The 20,391-nt window shown below is 46.3% G+C and overlaps 1 protein-coding gene across 1 annotated transcript in view; it reads left to right on the top strand.

Annotated features, from left to right (window-relative positions):
- The first annotated feature begins 4,478 nt into the window (after positions 1-4,478).
- Positions 4,479-20,391, top strand: part of LOC135822921 (rasGAP-activating-like protein 1) — a 48,633-nt gene continuing 32,720 nt past the window's right edge. Inside the window, exons 1-6 of the mRNA XM_065335760.1 lie at positions 4,479-5,282; positions 12,566-12,622; positions 14,435-14,548; positions 17,285-17,346; positions 17,827-17,915; positions 19,104-19,144. Of these exons, the coding sequence (XP_065191832.1) occupies positions 5,107-5,282; positions 12,566-12,622; positions 14,435-14,548; positions 17,285-17,346; positions 17,827-17,915; positions 19,104-19,144 (539 nt within the window). The 5' untranslated portion in view covers positions 4,479-5,106. The remainder of the gene's footprint in view (positions 5,283-12,565; positions 12,623-14,434; positions 14,549-17,284; positions 17,347-17,826; positions 17,916-19,103; positions 19,145-20,391) is intronic.

Here is a 20,391-nt window from a genome sequence, read left to right as displayed (position 1 = left end):
ATACGTACTAGTGGCCTACTATACGTACTAGTGGCCTACTATACGTACTAGTGGCCTACTATACCTACTAGTGGCCTACTATACGTACTAGTGGCCTACTATACGTACTAGTGGCCTACTATACGTACTAGTGGCCTACTATACGTACTAGTGGCCTACTATACGTACTAGTAGCCTACTATACGTACTAGTGGCCTACTATACCTACTAATAGCCTACTATACCTACTAGTGCCGGCCTACTATACATGTACGTACTAGTACATGTATGTCTGAACCAAAAGTGAGCGTACTCCTAGCAGATCTTGTACAATGTAGATAGTCGCTGCACTTGCGGCTTGGGAAGACGAACAAACAGGGCAGCTGTTTTTGCTTATTGTGTCCCTAAACACGTCAGCTGGTGCGGTGGCGAATCCAGAGAACTACATGTACACTGATGGAACTGTTACTTTTTATCACTTTGTCTGCAGCCCCCAGTCTCTAGACTCAGCGGAAACATTACCTGGCTGGCTGGCATGTTTTGTTGTGTACATACTGGACATCATAATTCAGGTACCCAATGCTGTAGGTATGTTCAATATGTATTCACTGGTTTGAAGGAAAAGTCTGAAGAAAAAAATAATTATTGTGAAAAGAAGAAGGACAAAATGTTACGAGTTATGACTAACTGTCCACCAACCTTACCAGATCTTATACAGTCAGCGAGTTCGAAAAAATGGCACACAACTGACAAGGAGTACTGAGACATCCGGCGACCTGACACCTAGCTCCAACACTTCTCCAAGGCGCAAACCACAATTGTCACAATTCGTCTTCGCTTAGCTTCCCCTTTCGGCTTTCCACGCTTATTACATACACTTGAGCCTTCCAAGTTGGGTGGTCTGTTGCTTTGGGTCGTCGAGTTGTAGTAAGGCCGGTATGTCCAATAGTCTTACAAGTTTCGTCATCATCCAGTAACTTTCGCCATTCTTTGTTGCCGTGATGCGTAGCTCGTGCTCTTCTTCGTTGCGCTTTCCTTCCCCTCTTGGACCTTTCCGAACCTGAGCCTTCCGAGTTGGAAGGTTGTTGGTTTGCGCCTTGGAGAAGTGTTGGAGCTAGGCCAATAGGTGTCAGGTCGCCGAATGTCTCAGTAGTCAGTACTTCTTGTCAGTTTTGTGCGGCACTTCGTCGCACTCGCTGACTCTACATGTATAAGATCTGGTTACCATGGTTACGTTGGTGGACAGTTAGTCATACATGTTACTCGTAACATTTTGTCCTTCTTTTCACAATAATTTAATTCACGGCTCACCATCCGAGTTAAAAATAATAATTACCGTAAAGTCGCGGATAAAAGCCGGGTTTGCATACAAGCACATCGCGGATAAAAGCCGGGTTTGCATACAAGCACATCGCGGATAAAAGCCGGGTTTGCATACAAGCACATCGCGGATAAAAGCCGGGTTTGCATACAAGCACATCGCGGATAAAAGCCGGGTTTGCATACAAGCACATCGCGGATAAAAGCCGGGTTTGCATACAAGCACATCGCGGATAAAAGCCGGGTTTGCATACAAGCACATCGCGGATAAAAGCCGGGTTTGCATACAAGCACATCGCGGATAAAAGCCGGGTTTGCATACAAGCACATCGCGGATAAAAGCCGGGTTTGCATACAAGCACATCGCGGATAAAAGCCGGGTTTGCATACAAGCACATCGCGGATAAAAGCCGGGTTTGCATACAAGCACATCGCGGATAAAAGCCGGGTTTGCATACAAGCACATCGCGGATAAAAGCCGGGTTTGCATACAAGCACATCGCGGATAAAAGCCGGGTTTGCATACAAGCACATCGCGGATAAAAGCCGGGTTTGCATACAAGCACATCGCGGATAGAAGCCTGAAAATCAAACGGGTCAAATGCATATCATACATGTATAACTATAATAAGCCTGTCGCGCGTACTAGAAGCCTGGCTTCTATGCAAGCGCGGATCGGGTAGGTCAAGAGTGCATGCGCTGTGTACAGTGCATAGTAAAACTGCGGCCGATGTGCATACAGGCCTGGCAAAAATATCAGTGGTGCATAAGCATGGTTTGCTGGTTGAAACTTTGCATACAAGCCTGGTTTGCATTGAAGCCTGATGCAGAAAGCGGCTTATGTGCTTATAAGCCCGGCTTTTATCCGCGACTTTACGGTATGTACATATTGATATACATGTACAACATATTGATATACATGTACATATTGATATACATGTACATGTACATATTGATATACATGTACAACATATTGATATACATGTACAACATATTGATATACATGTACATATTGATATACATGTACATGTACATGCGACAAGCGGCTTTCCACACAATACTACCTAACTTTAGCATACTAGTACTAGTACTAAGGAAGAACACCAAAGATACAAGGGGTGAAACTCGACGATGAAATCAAAATGAAAATGAAAATTTGAAAAAGTCTTATCCAAAGAAACTCAAGGCAGATGTAAGATTAAACAAGGTTGTGTAAAAGATTCAACTCAATCCGTAGATGAATGCTTTGAAAGATGCAATGTGCATGAATGATTCACGCTGAGATTTTGGTATGTACAGGTTCCTGCACGAGTATGAGGGCAGTACCGCGGAATCCAGCCCGCGCCGCGATAGCGGCAAGGGCTGGATGAGCAGCGGTACTCGTACTGACCGAGTATGAGTGACTGGAACGTGTTTCCCGTATGCACCCAAGCCAAGGAGATCACTCACAATATTGGACGTTTGAGTTTACATGAACCATTCTGTGACTCGACTCGAGTCCTGTAATGGCTGTATGGCTGCTGTGACTCTGTGTGACCGTACACGGACAACAGTACATGACTTTTGCATGTACTTTCAGACCACAGAAGCTTGTCATTGAAATGGTAGACTCATGAGTGGATTCTGTCCACTGCCCGTCGTCAAGTGACGACGGGCAGTGGATTCTGTCCACTGCCCGTCGTCAAGTGACGACGGGCAGTGGATTCCGTCCACTGCCCGTCGTCACTTGACGACGGGCAGGGGAACTAGTTCCATCACCATTCATCACGCAGGATCGCGCTTTCCAGCCCGCGTAATCTGATCTGTCATTGGTCGACTCCAAGGCGACAGTCATGTGACATACGGGAAATAGTCATTATGACTGTACGCGGACAGAACTAATTATTTCGTCCTTTGTGGACTCGCCTGTAGTATGAATACTTTCCCGTATGTCACATGACTGTCGCCTTGGAGTCGACCAATGACAGATCAAATTACGCGGGCTGGAAAGCGCGATCCTGCCTGATGAATGGTGATGGAACTAGTTCCACTGCCCGTCGTCAAGTGACGACGGGCAGTGGACGGAATCCACTGCCCGTCGTCACTTGACGACGGGCAGTGGACAGAATCCACTCATGAGTCTACCATTTCAATGACAAGCTTCTGTGGTCTGAAAGTACATGCAAAAGTCGTGTACTGAGTCTGTAGTCCGTGTCCGGTTGTCGAAGTCACTCTCACTCAGCTCACACTGACACAGCCTCATACAGCCATACAGGACTCGAGTCAAGTCACAGAATGGTTCATGTAAACTCAAACGTCAAAGATTGTGAGTGATCTCCTTGGCTTGGGTGCATACGGGAAACACGTTCCAGTCACTCATACTCGGTCAGCACCGCTGCTCATCCAGCCCTTGCCGCTATCGCGGCGCGGGCAGGATTCCGCGGTACTGCCCTCATACTCGTGCAGGAACCTGTACATGACATTGTCATGCTAGCGTATGACAGACTCAGTCTGAGTCTTTCTGACTGCAGGCATCATACTGAAGTTCTTACACACTCAACAGAGGGGCACGTGGCATGTGGACCCATGATACCAGGCCACAGACAAAAGATAAGAAGACTAGTCTTTGGAGATTGGAGAATACTAGTTTACTGAAATATCAGTACTGCCGGTTGACGCGAATGACGGTATCGCTTGACCGACACTGCTGTACTGCGACAGTGTTCGACTGTATTTCCGGTGTACAGCTGTAGTATGCGCACTGTGACCAGGTGACAGTGAATCCCCAGCTCAGATGGCATTGCAAATGCAACAACTCAGAACAGCAACAACAACAGTCCACGCTCACAGGGCAGTAATAAACGGACGTCGACTGGGCCACCAGCTAACTCGTTCTGGTCTCACCTCAGCTGTATACATTGTATACATGTAGTGTAGCTCGAGACGGAGGCGAGAGCATGCATGCAGCGTCCTTCAACTTACTTCAAGGAGAAAAAAATTATTATTTTGCCCACTGGCACTTGTGCATGCACTGCCATGAACGTGTGCAGACAGACTGTCGTGTCGTTCTGCTACAAGTTGAAGTACAACTACTGTCACTTGTCAGTGCTGACTCTAGATCTCTGTAGACCATGGTAGACGGAGTTGTACAGACTAGCTCACCTCATGTACTACTGAGTACTACTAGTACTACTTACTAGGACTTGGCCGGCGAGCGCACATTTTACTACTGCCACTACCGACTACTGGCATTCTTCTACTAGTACTAGTAGTAGCTAGCTAGCGGTAGATGAATGACTCCCGGAAGGGAAGGGTTGCGTTCGTGAAACATCATAGGTTCAGGATCTACAGCTGCCAGTGACGTTGACCGACTAGCACTCGGGACTGTGCGGGAGAGAGAAAAATAACCTCATCCGAGTTTTTGAAGTTGAACCATTGGGCATTGCATTCGCCCAGCTAGTTTGTCTGGAAGAACCGCTAGAGCAAGTCAACCGTGAGTTTGAGGTAAAGGTTGTGGGCTGCGAGCCGCCAGTAGATCTACTACTCTGAAACATCGCGCAAGAATCAACTTTGAAAGAACGTAACCATTCGAGACTAGGAGTGACTTGTGGACAGGTGCTGCCGGGCGCTGCTGCTGTGAAAGAAGCGTTTGTGTGTCAGTCAACGCTAACGGCGCTTGACGTTGGGTGGAGATTGAGTGTTGTCAAGCCTCGCTTGGAGTAACACTTCATGGCTGTTTACTAAACTGATATCTGACGCGGGTGCTCCGTGTGACCGGTACAACGTGTACGCTGGGACTGCGCTGCTGCTCTCAATCAACAGCTAGCGATGGCCAGAAACGTTGGCAGAAAGGAGCTTTTACTGCGGAAGGATGACTATGAGCGGCAGAAGAACGTGCCATTAGGTATGCAGCTTGGTGTAGCACGTGAAACTGGGCAGGTTGCGCAGAACACAACTGTGCATATCCGCGTGGCCGAAGCAAAGAACCTTCCGGCCAAAGACATGTAAGTCCAGCATATCGAGTACGACACCCTGCAGAGTCTACACGTGCTAGTACTGAGCCTGTAGTGAGTACTGTCTGTAGACTGGAGTAGATCTACCACTACCACTACCACTACCAATAGGCCTACCAGTACCACTATCACTACCACTAGGCACTACCAATAGTACAGCACTACCACTAGGCACTACCACTACCACTTCCACTAGGCACTACTACAAGATTTGTACATGTCAGTGACATAGTGAGTGCGTTCCATTACACGCAGGAATCGATTCATGAATCGATTTGAGCTATTCACATCACCCCATGTGAATAGAGGGAATGGATTCCGAATGGATTCCAGGGCTCATGACATGAAATCATGACTTGAATGCATGCAAATGGATTCATGAATCGATTCAAGTGTGTAATCGAACGCACTCGTGAAATCCAATGGGACGACTGGGGGCGGCGCTCTTGCAGCAACTACATGACATTGTACAACTTACAAGCACTGTTACTTTGTCTTGCTTTACTGGCAGTACTGCTTTACTAGCGCATACATACACTGAGTGTACTACAGTATTATTATTATTACTATTTTAAATTTTACACTGAAGTTACGAGAATGGACTCGGCCTTTTCGTGCTGATATCACCAAGCAAGCTTGGCTAGTCTTCGTTCAGGCCAACTGGAATGAAGAATGAGGAACGAGCGGCACACACTGTACAAATCAGGGAGCAGTAACATTGTATTACTGGACAGGCAGAAAATTTGGTCGGTCAATACTTTCGTAGAACTCCAATGAAAGGGAGTTCGTTCGGTTGAAAATTTAGTCCATGGACCATAAGAGTGTATTGAAAAGCTGGACAAATGGGCATTTAGTCCGGCATTTCCTTTAGTCCAAAGATACTTGGACGAAAATGAGGAAATTAAATTCCAGACGAATATTTCTGTTTATACAGTACTACTCCGTGGTAAACATGAACCCACATGACATGTGCTCACGGCTGCAAGGCCAGCCAGCCCCCCCCCCCCCCCCCCCCCCCCGGCCGCTTGACTTCTCAACGGATTTCAATGTGTGTGTGTGGGGGGGGGGGGGGTAGTAATAGTAGCAACAGTTCGTCTATTACATCAGTACTGCCTGTAGTGCCTGTAGTGTAGGCTATGTTCTGTACTACAGTGAAACGGCTTATTTTAGCGACGGGGATATTCTAACGACTTAAGCGAAAGGAGTGTTTTCACCAAAAAATTTGCCGCGCTGGTCAAAAATTTGCATGTACAGTACAGTGCTAGTCCGCATCCTTCTTTTTAAATTCTGAAACTCAGATTGCTAAAAATAACTCGGATGGTGAGCCAATATAATTATGATAAATTATGATAACCTACGTGGAGATAATAATTTTAATATAGCTATGAATAGGATGAAGGCCGCAGACATCACGCAACTACGTTACTTGTTTGACATGTATTACTGTGTATTTTATAACAAAAATATTATTGAAAACCCAGAATCGATTTTCTCGTTCCTATCATCAATGGGAAAAACGGAACTAAGGATACAACCAAAGAAACTGAAGTTAAGTACATAGCATAGAGCAAGAGCTGGCTGGTAGGCGATTTGGCACTCTGCTTTACAGGTGTCTGAGTTGGCGTTTTGGGAGTTTGTTGATCCCTGCTGTAGCCCTTCACATTCTGTGGTGTGTTGGGCTTTGCCTGCTGAATTTTGATAGAGGTATTGTGGACTGGTCCATTGTAGTTTGGAGGCAGCTGTTTAGCTTTGTTCAGGCTGGCCATTTTCTGTTCCGTGGTTGTGTATCTCGCCTTGCCTTGCGTTCTCCTGGGCTGTGCTGGAGCTGGTCCTGGCCTCCGTGCATCAGAGCTGTCAAGTGCTGGGTAGAGTGCATCGCCTCTGGGCGTGAACTGTGTGTTGGCATGGATACTGCCATGGACACCACCTCGAAGCTGGACCTGGCGGTGCTCACGTTTGAGCAACTCCGTGCCGTTGCCCAGGGCCATAACGTTCGGGCACCGGACGGCCTGACTCGTGCAGAGCTGGTACCGCAGCTTCGGAAAGCTGGCATTGGTGTTTTGCCGTCCCTTGTGCAGTCTGGTCTTGATAGCGTCGTCACGGGCAAATTTGATGAATTGGTGCATGCTGTGGGTTGCGTTTCAGCTGAGCTGGCGGCTATGAGAGCTGATAGGCGACGGGAGGCGTCTGTTGTAGCAAGTCTGGACTCACGAGTCATACACCTCGAGAGTGAAGTAGAGGCTCTCCGTCTTGCTTCACTTGGATCTCTCAAGGAAGACGTTTACGCCTCAGAGTCTGAATCTCGTATTCATGCGCAGGAGCCTGCTTCCTCACCACCCCCAGCCATTTCTAGGCCTCTGCCGGTGGAGTCCCGCTCTCGAGTTCAGCCTCCGTATAGCGCTGTTCTGCAGGGGACTGTGGGTTCTTGTGCTGCTGCTGCTGCTGCTGCATCTGCTCGTCCTGACTCTGTTCGCACTGGTCCTGGGGCCGGTAGTTCTACTGCTTCCGGTTGGCGAGATGTCGATCGGCGGCGGCATCGCAACAAGTTTGACACAGCCCCGACTGCTGCCGCTTCAACCACCCGTAATGAGGCCCTGACCAGGACTGTCACTTCTGCCTATCAAAAGCCCACACCCGTTAATACCTCTCCGAACGTGCTAACCGGAGCCGTGCGAACCCGGAGGAAGGTTTTCTTCATCGGCAATATCACTCCTGGCTGTGAGGCGACATCTATTGTCAACTGGTGTAAAGAGCGAGATGTAGAGGTGCTTGCATGCTCCGTAGCCACATCGCGGTACTTTGGCACCTCCTACGCAAGACTTACCGTACCTGAGGAGACCACCAATCGGGTGATGGGTGACTCTTTCTGGCCGGAGACTATTCAGCATGCTGTTCGGCCATGGAGGTTCAGTGACGGGGTGGGGGTGTCTGCGGACATCGCTACTCAGTGACTGCTCTCTCCTTCCGTGGCTGCGTTGAACCCAGATGCAGCGCCATTCTTCTTCTTTCCCGAATCCTGTGTCTGTTCTAACCTTAACCCCAGTGCCAGGCCGTATGCTCCTCTGCGTCATCCAGCCGAGCAAGTGAAGGAGACTAGCTTCGAGAAGCTCCTATTGTATACAACAAACTGCCGTTCAATTGTCAATAAACATGCTGAATTGTCCGTAATCGTCGAACAACACCACCCTGATGTGATTTGCTTAACTGAAACTTGGCTAGAGCCTACTATACCTTTCTGTATTCCGGGATACCTAACCTATCGGCGAGACAGACCGCCTTGTGAAAACAAGTCTGGCACTACCTCCCGGGCATACGGTGGTGTTGCAATCCTTGTTCTAGAACACCGTTTTAGATCCATACGATATCGCCCGGATCTACTCCGTCCTATGTGTGAGGCTGTATGGGTCCAGCTCACGCCCAGGTCAAGCCGTACTGAACCAATTGTCGTTTGCTGTACGTATCGACCGCCTTCAACCAGGAGCTTGGACATAACTCGCTACTGCGACATTATTGGTGATTCTCTCAGGATGATTCCTGTATCGTCCTCTCACGTCATCATTGCTGGAGATTTGAATGGAAAAAACAGCCTCTGGTGCTCAACAGACCATACATGCCCTGCTGGTGCTGCAATACAACGAGAGTTTGGCTGCTTTGGTCTTCAACAACTGGTCGCCACAAACACGCACACCGCACCTTCAGGCAACCAGGCATGCTTGGACCTCATCTTCAGCAATCGTAGCCAACTAGTGTCGTCCATAGACACAGCCTGTGCTCTGGGTGCATCGGATCACCTCCTCGTTTCATGCCAGTTTGATATCCCCATGGACCCGCTTCCCTCTTGTGCTTCATCCAGGGATTTTGTGCAGTCATCTTCTGCCCGTAAGTACAATTTTAAGAGAGTGACACCTGCCACGTGGGCGGGTATTAATGATGATCTAGCGGCAGTTGCCTGGCATACGGTTGTTACGTCAGATGTGGACGAATCACTTGCAAATATTCAGACTGTTCTAGACCGCATCTTTACGCAGCACATTAGTGTGCAGCACTATGACCGTTGCTCCATCAGGGATACAGGGAGATCACGCCTGTCGAAACAACTTCCGCCCTGGATTAATGCGGAATTGAAAGGTGCTATCCGTCACAAGGCGGAACTTCACAGTCGGAGTAGGAAGTACCCAAGTCCTGTCAACAAATATCTGTTTAAAAAGCAACGAAATATTGTGAGGTCGCTGTCCCGGAAATGTCACCGGGAGTATATCCGAAAGCTGCAGGTCCTGATTTGCGATACCAGTAATCACCCTTCATTGCATCAATTCATTCGCATGCAGAGATCTTCGGGAAATAGCCCTGGAATACCTGACCTCGCATCAAATGGAAAGTTGGCAGCAGACCCTGCAGCTAAAGCTGCAGCTTTGAACGAGCAATTTGCATCAGTGGCGGTTGTTGACGACCCGCGCATACCATTGCCGTCCTTAGACCAACACCCTTGCCTCCCGAATGCGTTTCGTGCTCCGATAATAACCACAGCTGGAGTGCGCAAAGCTATTGCGAAGCTTAAGCTTAACAAATCGCCTGGTATGGACGGCATCTCCAATGAAGTTGTTAAGGCTCTAGCACCATCATTATCATATCCTTTATGTCTTCTATTTAATTTGTCTTTCAGAAAAGGGAAGTTTCCATCGGCATGGAAAGTGGCCAAAATAACGCCGATATTTAAGGGCAAAGGTAGTAAAGCTACTCCTGGAAATTACAGGCCAATCTCTCTCTTATCATGCATTTCAAAATTATGTGAACGAATATTTTATGATCAGTTGTATAGCCATGTTGCCCCTGCCATTCACCCTGCTCAGTCTGGCTTTCGTCGTGGAGACTCAACTTCACTGCAGCTGACTCGCCTTGTACAGGACATTATCGGAGCAAGAGCAGAAAAGTTGTACACGGGCATTTGCTTCTTCGATCTTGCAAAGGCGTTCGACACAGTGTGGCATAGAGGTCTCTTGAGGAAGCTTCAAGTCATATTTAACATCTCTGACACACCGTTGAAGTGGATAGAGAGCTATCTTTCTGGGAGAAGCCAGTTTGTGTCCGTGTCGGGAGCAGACTCTCCAAAGCTACCCGTGCTGTCGGGGGTGCCTCAGGGCTCAATTCTTGGACCATTGCTTTTTGTTTTGTATGTTAATGATCTACCAAGTCATGTTTCTGGAATGTCATTGTTTGCTGACGACACAGCTGCTTTGCGCCACTGTAAAACTGTCAAACAGCTTGAGTCAGAGTTGCAAGACGCGATAAATATGATTGTCACCTGGATGTCCAGTTGGAGGCTTCAGGCAAACGTTTCAAAAACCAAAGTACTGTTTCTAACAGATTCTGCCTCAATGTTTAAGTTCACCTTTCCCAATTCACCCACAGAAATTCAGACGGTAAAGGAGCACAAGCACCTAGGGGTAATGTTCGATTCATCCATGTCCTGGTCGGCTCATGTAGATTACATTTGTAATAAAGTCAGCCGTGCTCTTGGCTATATTAAAAGTCATTGTAAACATCTCTCTATTCCGTGCCGTTCCGCTATATATAAAATTTATCTCCTTCCATTGTTTGAATATGCTGCCACAGCCTGGTGTGGCCTAGCTAAGGTCTTATCCGATTCCATTGAAGTTCATCATAAGAAAGTTCTAAAAATTTTGTTCTCGAAGAAACCTTCCTTTCCCTCCAATGAGTTGTACTTATTAGCTCAGACTACTCCGTTAGAGCAACGCCGACTAACTTGCCTCTGTATATTGGTTCATCGAATTCTCTTGGGTTGTGTTCCTGAACATATAAAGCCTTATAACTGGTTTGTTTCGGGCCGCTCAACCAGAAACAAAGTGTCTCTTCCCAAGGCCAAGTCAACGCAATTCACAAGATCGCCATTCTTCCAGGGCTACTGTGCATGGCTACAACTTCCCGAATCAGTGAAGACTTCTGCATCATTGAAAGAATTTAAAGTGAATCTGAGGGCCTGCTGATGACTGAGTGCACCATAATAATAATACTTGCAAGTAAAAACTAATCAATATAGCTTTTCGGCTGTTTCCTTTTCATGGATATAATCTTCTCCTTCTTTTACCATGGTTGGCTATCACCCACATCTTCCCGTTTTGGCTGCCATCGGAAGCCATAAGATGTTGAATAAATAAATAAATAAAATAAATAGAAAGGTGTTTCTTTGGTTGTATCCTTAGTTCCGTTTTTCCCACTGATGATAGGAACGAGAAAATCGATTCTGGGTTTTCAATAATATTTTTGTTATAAAATACACAGTAATACATGTCAAACAAGTAGCGTAGTTGCGTGATGTCTGCGGCCTTCATCCTATTCATAGCTATATAAATTATGATAATAATTATTATGATGTCACACTCGCTGACTGTATAAGATCTGGTTGCGTTGGTGGACAGTTTGTCATAACTCGTAACATTTTGTCCTTTTTCTTTCTTCATCATAGCTAAAATGTTTCATCATTATTTGGTCCAGATTCAGAAAACGCTAAAATATTACGCGCTAAAATTAGCCGTTCTGCAGTACTAGCAGATGTATGTCATGATCTACTCAACATATCAATCATTGGTAGGGTGACTGGATGTACATAAAGACACACAAACAGTTGCATACAGGTAGATCCACAGTCCGTATGGGCTAAAGCGCACTACACTTTTGTTTTCCGAAAATTAATTCTACTGTGCAACAAGATTTTCGGTGTATCTTTAATTTCGGTAATCTTGGTAGAGAAAGTAGGCACCTAAATTTGAATCACATCTAAAAAAAATTCTCGTGTTGAGTGATGATGCAATTGCAAGGACACTCAACTGACCTTTAGTACAGTGCGCCTGATTACCGCAGTCTCTGGCCCTTTTCACCGTACTCTGTACACTGCAGCCGCATGTTACCGGTAGTAACCCCTAACTGGAGCAAAACCTACAACTGCCACCACCACATGTTTCTAGTGACCTCTCTGCTTGCTTTGCTCTGTTAGGCGCTGCATCTGCCGCTGAGTCTCCCAGGTGTTAGCGGTCGTCGTGAGTTCCGTTCGGGAACGGACACGATAATTTAATTTGGTATTCATTTTATCTTTTTGGCTCTGCTCTGGTGTTCTTGTGGTCCTATGCTACTGTATGTGTGTACGCGGGCATGTGAGCGGCATGTGAGCGTGTGAGCGTGTCATCATGTTTGTATTCGTGAATATGCTCCTGTGTATATGTGTGTGCGTGTGGCTGCTTGCACTGCACTCATCTCAGATCAGGGACAAGTGACCCGTTCTGCATTCTGAGGGTGGATAATCAGGAAGTTGCAAGGTAATGTTAGGAGACTAATGGAAGATCTTTTTGAGCAGTTGTTGAGCATCCAGCCATTGTTTCTCTGCTTTATTCATGGAGTTTGAACATCTGGAACTGTGAATAACACATTCAGTCAGACCTCGCTTATTCGGCCCTCTTTTATCCGTAACCCTCGCCATCCGGAGAAAATAGCTGGTTACAGATCTACAGCATACGTGGTGCATCCTACAGAACCGGTGCTCGGTTATGCGGTTCCCTCACCTATGCGAACATTTTTGTGGAAAACGGATGTGTGCGGTTAAGCACGGTCTAACTGTATTAGTTTGTAATGGAGAATGAAATTGAAGACACCACTCCAGCTGTACTTATGGTTGATAAATATGGTGGTAAAGACACACCTGGCAATATGGCGGTAAACACACGCCTGCCCACACACGCTCTCTAGGCTGCAAAGTTCTGGCACAGAGCTCTCCTTCTCACCACCACCACCATCAGTTCGCGCCTGGTTTGTAATGGATTGAAACAATCTGGCACTGATGGCACTGATGACACTGATGGCACTGATGGCACTGATGACACTGATGGCACTGATGACACTGATGACACTGATGACACTGATGGCACTGATGACACTGATGGCACTGATGACACTGATGGCACTGATGGCACTGATGGCACTGATGGCTCTGTGTATGAACTTCCTGAAGAGCAAACATGATGTGAGACACGTTTCAAGTCGGTGGCACATTCTGAAAACAATGCTTCTTTGAATCGGTTCATTACCTGTGAAGATGATTATGTTCAGTCGAGCTATGCGCACCCATCAGACTCCTGTACCCTTTCAGTAATGACGGGTACCTGCAATTGCTCTCCCCACATTTGCTCCAGCAATGGGCCACATAAGCCTTCTCACCTTAGCATCCCCTAGGGCACATAAATATCTGCAGTTGAACTTGTTTTTATTACTTGAAGTATAATATTTCATCTACAACATTAACGGCCAAGCTTGGCCGCACCAAACACGACACGTTACTTAAACAATTCCAACCCAATTATACTATCTTTCTGTGCACACAAATAAGGCTTATACAGACGCTGATAGATAGCTTCCAACACTTTTAACTGTAGTCCATAGCCATGACGACCACGGCACAATACAGTGAACGAAGAGTCGGAATACGAATTGCAACAATCAGGACTAGCTAGCAGATGATTGTACACTGAAGACTTGCAGTTAAAAGTGTTGGAAGCTATCTATCAGCGTCTGCATAAGCCTAATTTGTGTGCACAGAAAGATAGTATAATTGGGTTGAAATTGTTTTGTTTTTTAAGTAACGTGTCGTGTTTGGTGCGGCCAAGCTTGGCCGTTAATGAAGTATTGTATTTATTTATTATTATATCAATATCTCATAGGATGCCGTTTAGACTGCCAATAATGTAGAGAGATGGGTGATTGCCAACAATGGCATATAGGATGAAACAAGAGAACCGATAAAGAGTTTTATCCGGGTGCCTCGGGACAGAAAGGTGCCCGTGTCTCAGAGGGTTTTTTGTTGTTTGGAAATTTCTATGGAAATTCCCTGCACAGGTGATACTACATACACATACGCATTCTATTCAACTTTCCGGATCACGTTGCCATGGATTTTTCGATAAGTTCTTTATCACCACATGCACATACTAGTAGAAATACTATTCTTAATTGACCCTTAAGAGCTTAGGAGCTGCATCTGTGCCTTGATCCAAGAGGGCGTTGGCATTCCTGCGGATGCGGAAAACTCGGCGCGAACCGTGAAATTTTTTTACCCTCTTGTTGTATACATTGTGCAGGACAGCTACTGTGTGGAAGAGCTTGTCTCCATTCTGGGGTGAAGACTTCACGCTGCACATACCACGCGGTTTTCACAACATCAGTGTGTATGTCTATGATGAAGATCTCGTTGGGTAAGTCTCCATTGTTTGTCAAAGAGCGGGATTATTCACAGAATAAAATCAACTACTTCTTCCACGAAGAATTTCAAAGTATTAGGAAATTAGAGGCCACATGCCACGTACTGCTCTTTTCTCTCTGAAACTCAACACTTGCAAGCCAGATATGAAAGAAAGAAAAAATCATCTGCTCAGTTGGTTAGAGCATTGCTCGCGAATAGTCCCTGGTTCGAGTCCCGGTGGTGTGACTGATGATTTTTCTTTCTTTCATATCTGGCTTGCAAGTGTTGAGTTTCGGATTGAAAAGAGCAGTACGTGGCATGTGGCCTCTAATTTCCTAATACTTCCTCCACATCATTAAAATTGTCGCTTTGCACATCGCAATGTTTGTGACTTGGCTCGTCTTAGTCAGACAATCGGAATCGCTGTTTTCTGTGTTCGAACATTGGTGCGACCCTTGCTGCGCAATGTCTACTTGTTACTGAAGCCGTGGTGGTGTCGGACTTTGTCGGAGCTCTCTTCCGCACCAAGCAAATTCATGACGCTCCACACTATTCCGCCCCAGAGCGCTCATTGTTTTTCTGGAGTTCATGCCGTCCCACATCGTTCACGTGGGCATTTATCAAGACTGCTAGCTCGGGTATAAGAATCCTGGTACAGTTGAACATCGATTATCCGACCACCTCTGGGGAGACAACTGTCAGGCGGTGTTCAGATAAGGCAAATGTTCCGGATAAGAAAAACTGTCACTCACAGACTTTCAGTGGTTATTACTAGCCGCACGACCTTTTTACTTTTACTCAATCTGCGGACAGCATGCTGTTTCGTTCTTTGTGAACTCTTTTACTTTTCAAAATTTTCGTATTTTTTGAATGGCTCACTACATGCACAGTGCGTACTCTACGTCACGTGCGCCCAAAAAAACTGTTACGGATAATCGAATGGTCGGATAGTCGATGTGCGGATAATCGATGTTCAACTGTATCTCTCCTGAATATGAAATGCTGAAGTAGACGATGGCAAGAACAAAGTGTTCTCAAATTCCTAAAATGCGCTACTTGTGGCGCATGTTGCTGCGATGGTAGCTGGTCTGAAAACACCAACAAAATCAGCGAAGGCCTTGCCAAGGAAAGAAGGTGCGGAACGGCTTACCATATCCCGCTGGAAGGCCGTTACAGTGTACTTGAAAAATGCTAGCTTGCCTTCATTGCTTGCCACCTGGAGGCATGGATCGCTTGATTAAAAGCGAAGTTTCTTGACCTGAATTTGAACGCACGTCTTGTTCAGCGTATTGTTGAATGCTGAAGGGTCTGCCTCAAACTCTGATGAAGACGTCGACCTTAGCTGCCGGTGCAGCGAAGCGGGGGACCACAAACTAAAGCGTGGTCCGTCGACAATGCCCTGCCTCAATTTCTAGCTGATTTCTTTGCCCTTCGAGTGGACAAAATAAATTCGGAAAATCGCTCTGGGGAAGCGACAATTTTAATGACGAGCGGAAGGACACACTCATTACTCCAACACGCAAGGCAAGGTAGGTCAAGCGTTGATGATCATCACGGGAAAACGTTCTTGGAAAACTCTGGACCTGCCCTGCCTTGTATGTCGGAGTAATGAGTGCACAGTGGATTTTATTCATAGCTTTACTCACAGAAGCAATTTTTCAATGTGCGATGCGACGGCCGCGAAACTGGGAAATCCCCAAATCACACCCATCGCGTAGCATGCGCAACCGTCGCAACTGGCTGATTGCAGAAGTTCAGCTTGCCTCAACGTTCGCAATGCAACAAGCAATGAGATGTGTGCTTTGAACCTTCTTTGCAGCAAAGTTGTACGAAAGGTTCAAGAGGCGCTTGCAGATTTGTACAAGGTTATCCCGGTTACCATGGTTACAAGTCAGCCATCGTGATGTACACCCGTGCATTGGGCGTAAAGCCTTTGAGGCACGTCAGTAAGGTGGCGGGGCATCGCTGACTTCTTATGCCATCCCCTTGATATCCCCTTGATGTGACTCCCCCTCTCATATTGTGTGTGTTAGATACAGCAAAGGTCACACTTTCAAGGAGTGTTAGGAATATTAATCACCACCTGAAAAACCACCACCACCACCACCATCACCACCACCACCACTGCCATCACTGTCAATACCAACAACACCAGCAACAGCGGTAGCACCAACACCACAAAAAAACACCAGCAGCAGCAACAACAAACAACAAGAACAACAACAACAACAACAACAACAACAACAACAACAACAACAACAACAACAACAACAACAACAACACCAACAACAACAACAACAACAACAACAACAACAACAACAACAACAGCAACAACGTGAGAATAAGGATTTGAAACAACAACAACAACGACCACCACCACCACCACCAACACCACCACAACAACAACAACAACAACAACAACAACAACAACAACAACAACAACAACAACAACAACAACAACAACAACAACAACAACAACAACATCCACAACAACAACAACAACAACAACAACAACAACAACAACAACAACAGCGACGACGACAGCGACAACGACAACTACGATGACCACCACAACAACATTACCACTTTCGCCACCTCCACCACCTGCTTCAAGAGTCTTTCTGACAAGACTTTGTATGCCTAAACATGGGCAGTGTATGCTTTAAAAGTTAATATGCAGAGCTCTCTGTAGAAATCTAACTCACTCTCTTATACCATGGTTGGTTTGGTGTTGTTGTGATGTGCTTAGTCAAGATGACATTATTGGCAAGTTATCATTGAGTCACTCCACTGTCACCAAGTCTGTCAAAGGTATAGTCCCGTGATGAATCACATTTCCATGATTCACTGTCTTCCTGTATGCTATAGCCAGTATAGGCTTTCTTCTAGTTTGGTGTGGGCCGGACTCCCGCGCCTGGAAATGTATTTCTTGATTTTCTATAAATTTCAGGGTTGGACCTGAATGAGCAAGTCCAAGTTCTGGGTCACAAAGTCACCGAAACCTGACTTTAACACCTGTAAAACTGCATTTGAAAGAGTATCTTCAAGCCCATTTGCAGAGGACCAATTTAAAGGATTTTAGATATGCTATAAGTGTGTCTAGTTTAGGCAGTGTAGTTATCCGTCTGATCATGAGTTTAGCGTATCCAGCAGTCTGATCATGATGTTAGCGTATTCAGCTGCCTGTTCATGATTTGAGCGTATTCAGCAGTCTGTGCATGATTTGAGCGTACTCAGCAGTCTGTTCATGATTTTCTGTTGCTTGTGTGGTGGCTGCTATGCATTATGTAGGTGTGGATGGGTGGTTTCCACTTCAGCCCATTGTGAAAGATGAGGAAGTACAGGGTGATTTGGAGGTGGAATTCAAACTGGAAGGCCAGGTCAGTCCGTGTGTTGTTGTTGCTACCGTGCCATGTTGTACAAATTGGAACTGAATCAACGTGTCTTCCTTGCACTCTAACATGCTCCTTTTCAAAGTGCGAGGCCAGCAGACTGTGGTGATATTATACTAGGGGTCAAAGGGGTGTACCGGGTACCCGGGTATCCGCCCGTTAATCTCAGGTACCGTTAGTAAAAGGGTACCCGTTTGGATTTCGATGACCCAGTCAGTACAGAACCACACTACTGGGACCGCGCATTCCAGGCGGGAGTCAATTATTTACACCCCACGCTGGGTGTCTGCATTGTTGTTGCATTTTTTGCACCTGGTAGATCTACCTCTGCAACTAGCACTACAAATAACTTTGCGAATCATAATGTGATATCAAAATGCAACCGAAAACAGATAAATTAAAATCAGGATTTAAGTGATGATTGCGCAAAAATTAAACATGGCTGCTAAAGGGTACCCGTTAACCCGCTCGTCAAGAAAATTACCCGTTCGTTAGTTACAGGTACACCCATTTGACCCCTATATCATACTGTAGAACGGGTAATTTTAGCGACTATTAATTTTAGCGTTTTCCCATTGTCAACCGGTCAGTGACGTTTTATTTTTAGCGATTTGCAGCGATTTTAGTCACTGATCACCAGTGCACTACTAATGTCTCAACGGATTAGCGACTTTGAAACTTTAGCGAAAATGAGTCGATCGCTAAATTCGCTAGGGTTTTTACGTCGCTAAAATTGCCCATTCTACAGTAGCACCTAGGCCTTGCATGGGTCTTGGCACTTAGGTAGCTGCTAGTGCTACTGCTCGCACCCTAGGCCCTGCATGGGTCTTGGCACTTAGGCTGCTAGTGCTACTGTTCGCACCGTAGGCCCTGCACTGCTGGACCTCTGGCGCCTTGCGCATAACACATTCACATGTCACCTTTCAAGCCGCCTTTGCAGCCAGCTTCCCTCTAAAGCCATTGCGTTTCACTGCTGATTCATTCTCATCTTTCGAAGGGTTGATGTGCCTTGAGCAGGACACAACACAGACGTGAACCATTACTTGGCATTAGCCTAAGAATGAGCGTGCGTACTGTTGTACTGTTGTGGCTGTGCACTGAGCAGCAGGCGAATAGCGAGTTGTCAACAAGAAAAACGATGTACATGTTTGGCTTTTCGTGTCCTCATGCCCGCAGCCTGGTCGAGAGTGTTTGCACGTCCAAGTCCTTCAGGCAAGGTGAGATACATTGAGTTGAATGAACACAGTGTGATACTAGCTACAACAGCAACAGTATGTCCCTAGCCATATCCTTAAGCAATGCTCTAACACAGTGATGGCACTTCAGTACAAATATCTCGCAACTGACTTCCCTAGCTGTGATGTTTTTGGATTTTTCGGCCAACAGGGCACGTTTTAGCGCTGCTTTATTGCCTTTTTGGATGAATCGGCGGAACCATTCTGAGCGAAAAGTGGTACGACTGTGGTTATATTGGTCATAGCGTGTGTGACACCCCTGAATAGCATGATCATAGACAGATGAATAATAAGGGTTCACATCATATTTGGCAGGGGTGATTCTAGGTACCTGTCAGCTTGTTTAACCCTTTGTGTACCAGCTCCATCTCGAACCGTACCATATGGTACGGTTCGCTGCACTCCAATCAAGCGCGCCGTTCCCCGCCGCCGTAGCTCCGATCGAGCCGCGGTTTTTTTGCGCTTGACAGCTGAGATCCCACTGAAAATTTTGATGTATGATATGGGTAGGTTGCCATTTGAAAGTATGGAGAACGAACGCGTTCAAAAGTATGCTTTTCAGCGCAAACAATTGTCGCTGTTTCGATCGTGTTCTCGCTCAGTTTTTCTGCTTGTAGCGAAGATGTAGCTTGTTCTAGGTCATGTCGACGTCTTCTAGACGTGGTGGACGATTGGAGAGATCGGCTGTGGCGATATCATCGCGGAATGCGACTCGAAATTGAAAATTTGTATCGCTGATCCCATCGCAGTATTCACTCTCAAAACAGGAGCGAGAGGGAGGGCAGCGATGGCCTAAAATCGTCAAGGCAGGCGTAATTCACCAGCCAGCGACTGCTTCTTGTCTTCTCTTTCACTTACCTGACGCTGGATGTGAGTAGCTGAACGTCAGGCGAAATTACTGGTCAGTCGGCGACACGCATTTTTCACAAATATTTGCGTTTCACCAGCTGGGAGAGTATGCGTGTACTCGAGTCTCATCCTGAGCACGTTTTTTTCTTCTTTTTTTCAGCTCCAGTATAGCTGTATTTTTCATTGCAAAGCCGTCCTCGATTGTTGTGTTCGTTGTTCAAACGAAGTGGACATTCAATCATGAAGGCAGAGGACATAGGAGCCTGATTGGAGTTTCTCGTGGCATAGGACGGCCACACAGAGACACTTTGGGATTTTCTGAATATAAAATACCATACGCACGATGCTGAGATCAATTTGTACGATATCAAATTGTTTGG

The sequence above is a fragment of the Sycon ciliatum genome, chromosome 8 (genome assembly GCF_964019385.1).
Source record: "Sycon ciliatum chromosome 8, ocSycCili1.1, whole genome shotgun sequence".
Lineage (NCBI taxonomy): Eukaryota > Metazoa > Porifera > Calcarea > Leucosolenida > Sycettidae > Sycon > Sycon ciliatum.
This window is presented reverse-complemented; position numbering and strand designations above follow the sequence as displayed.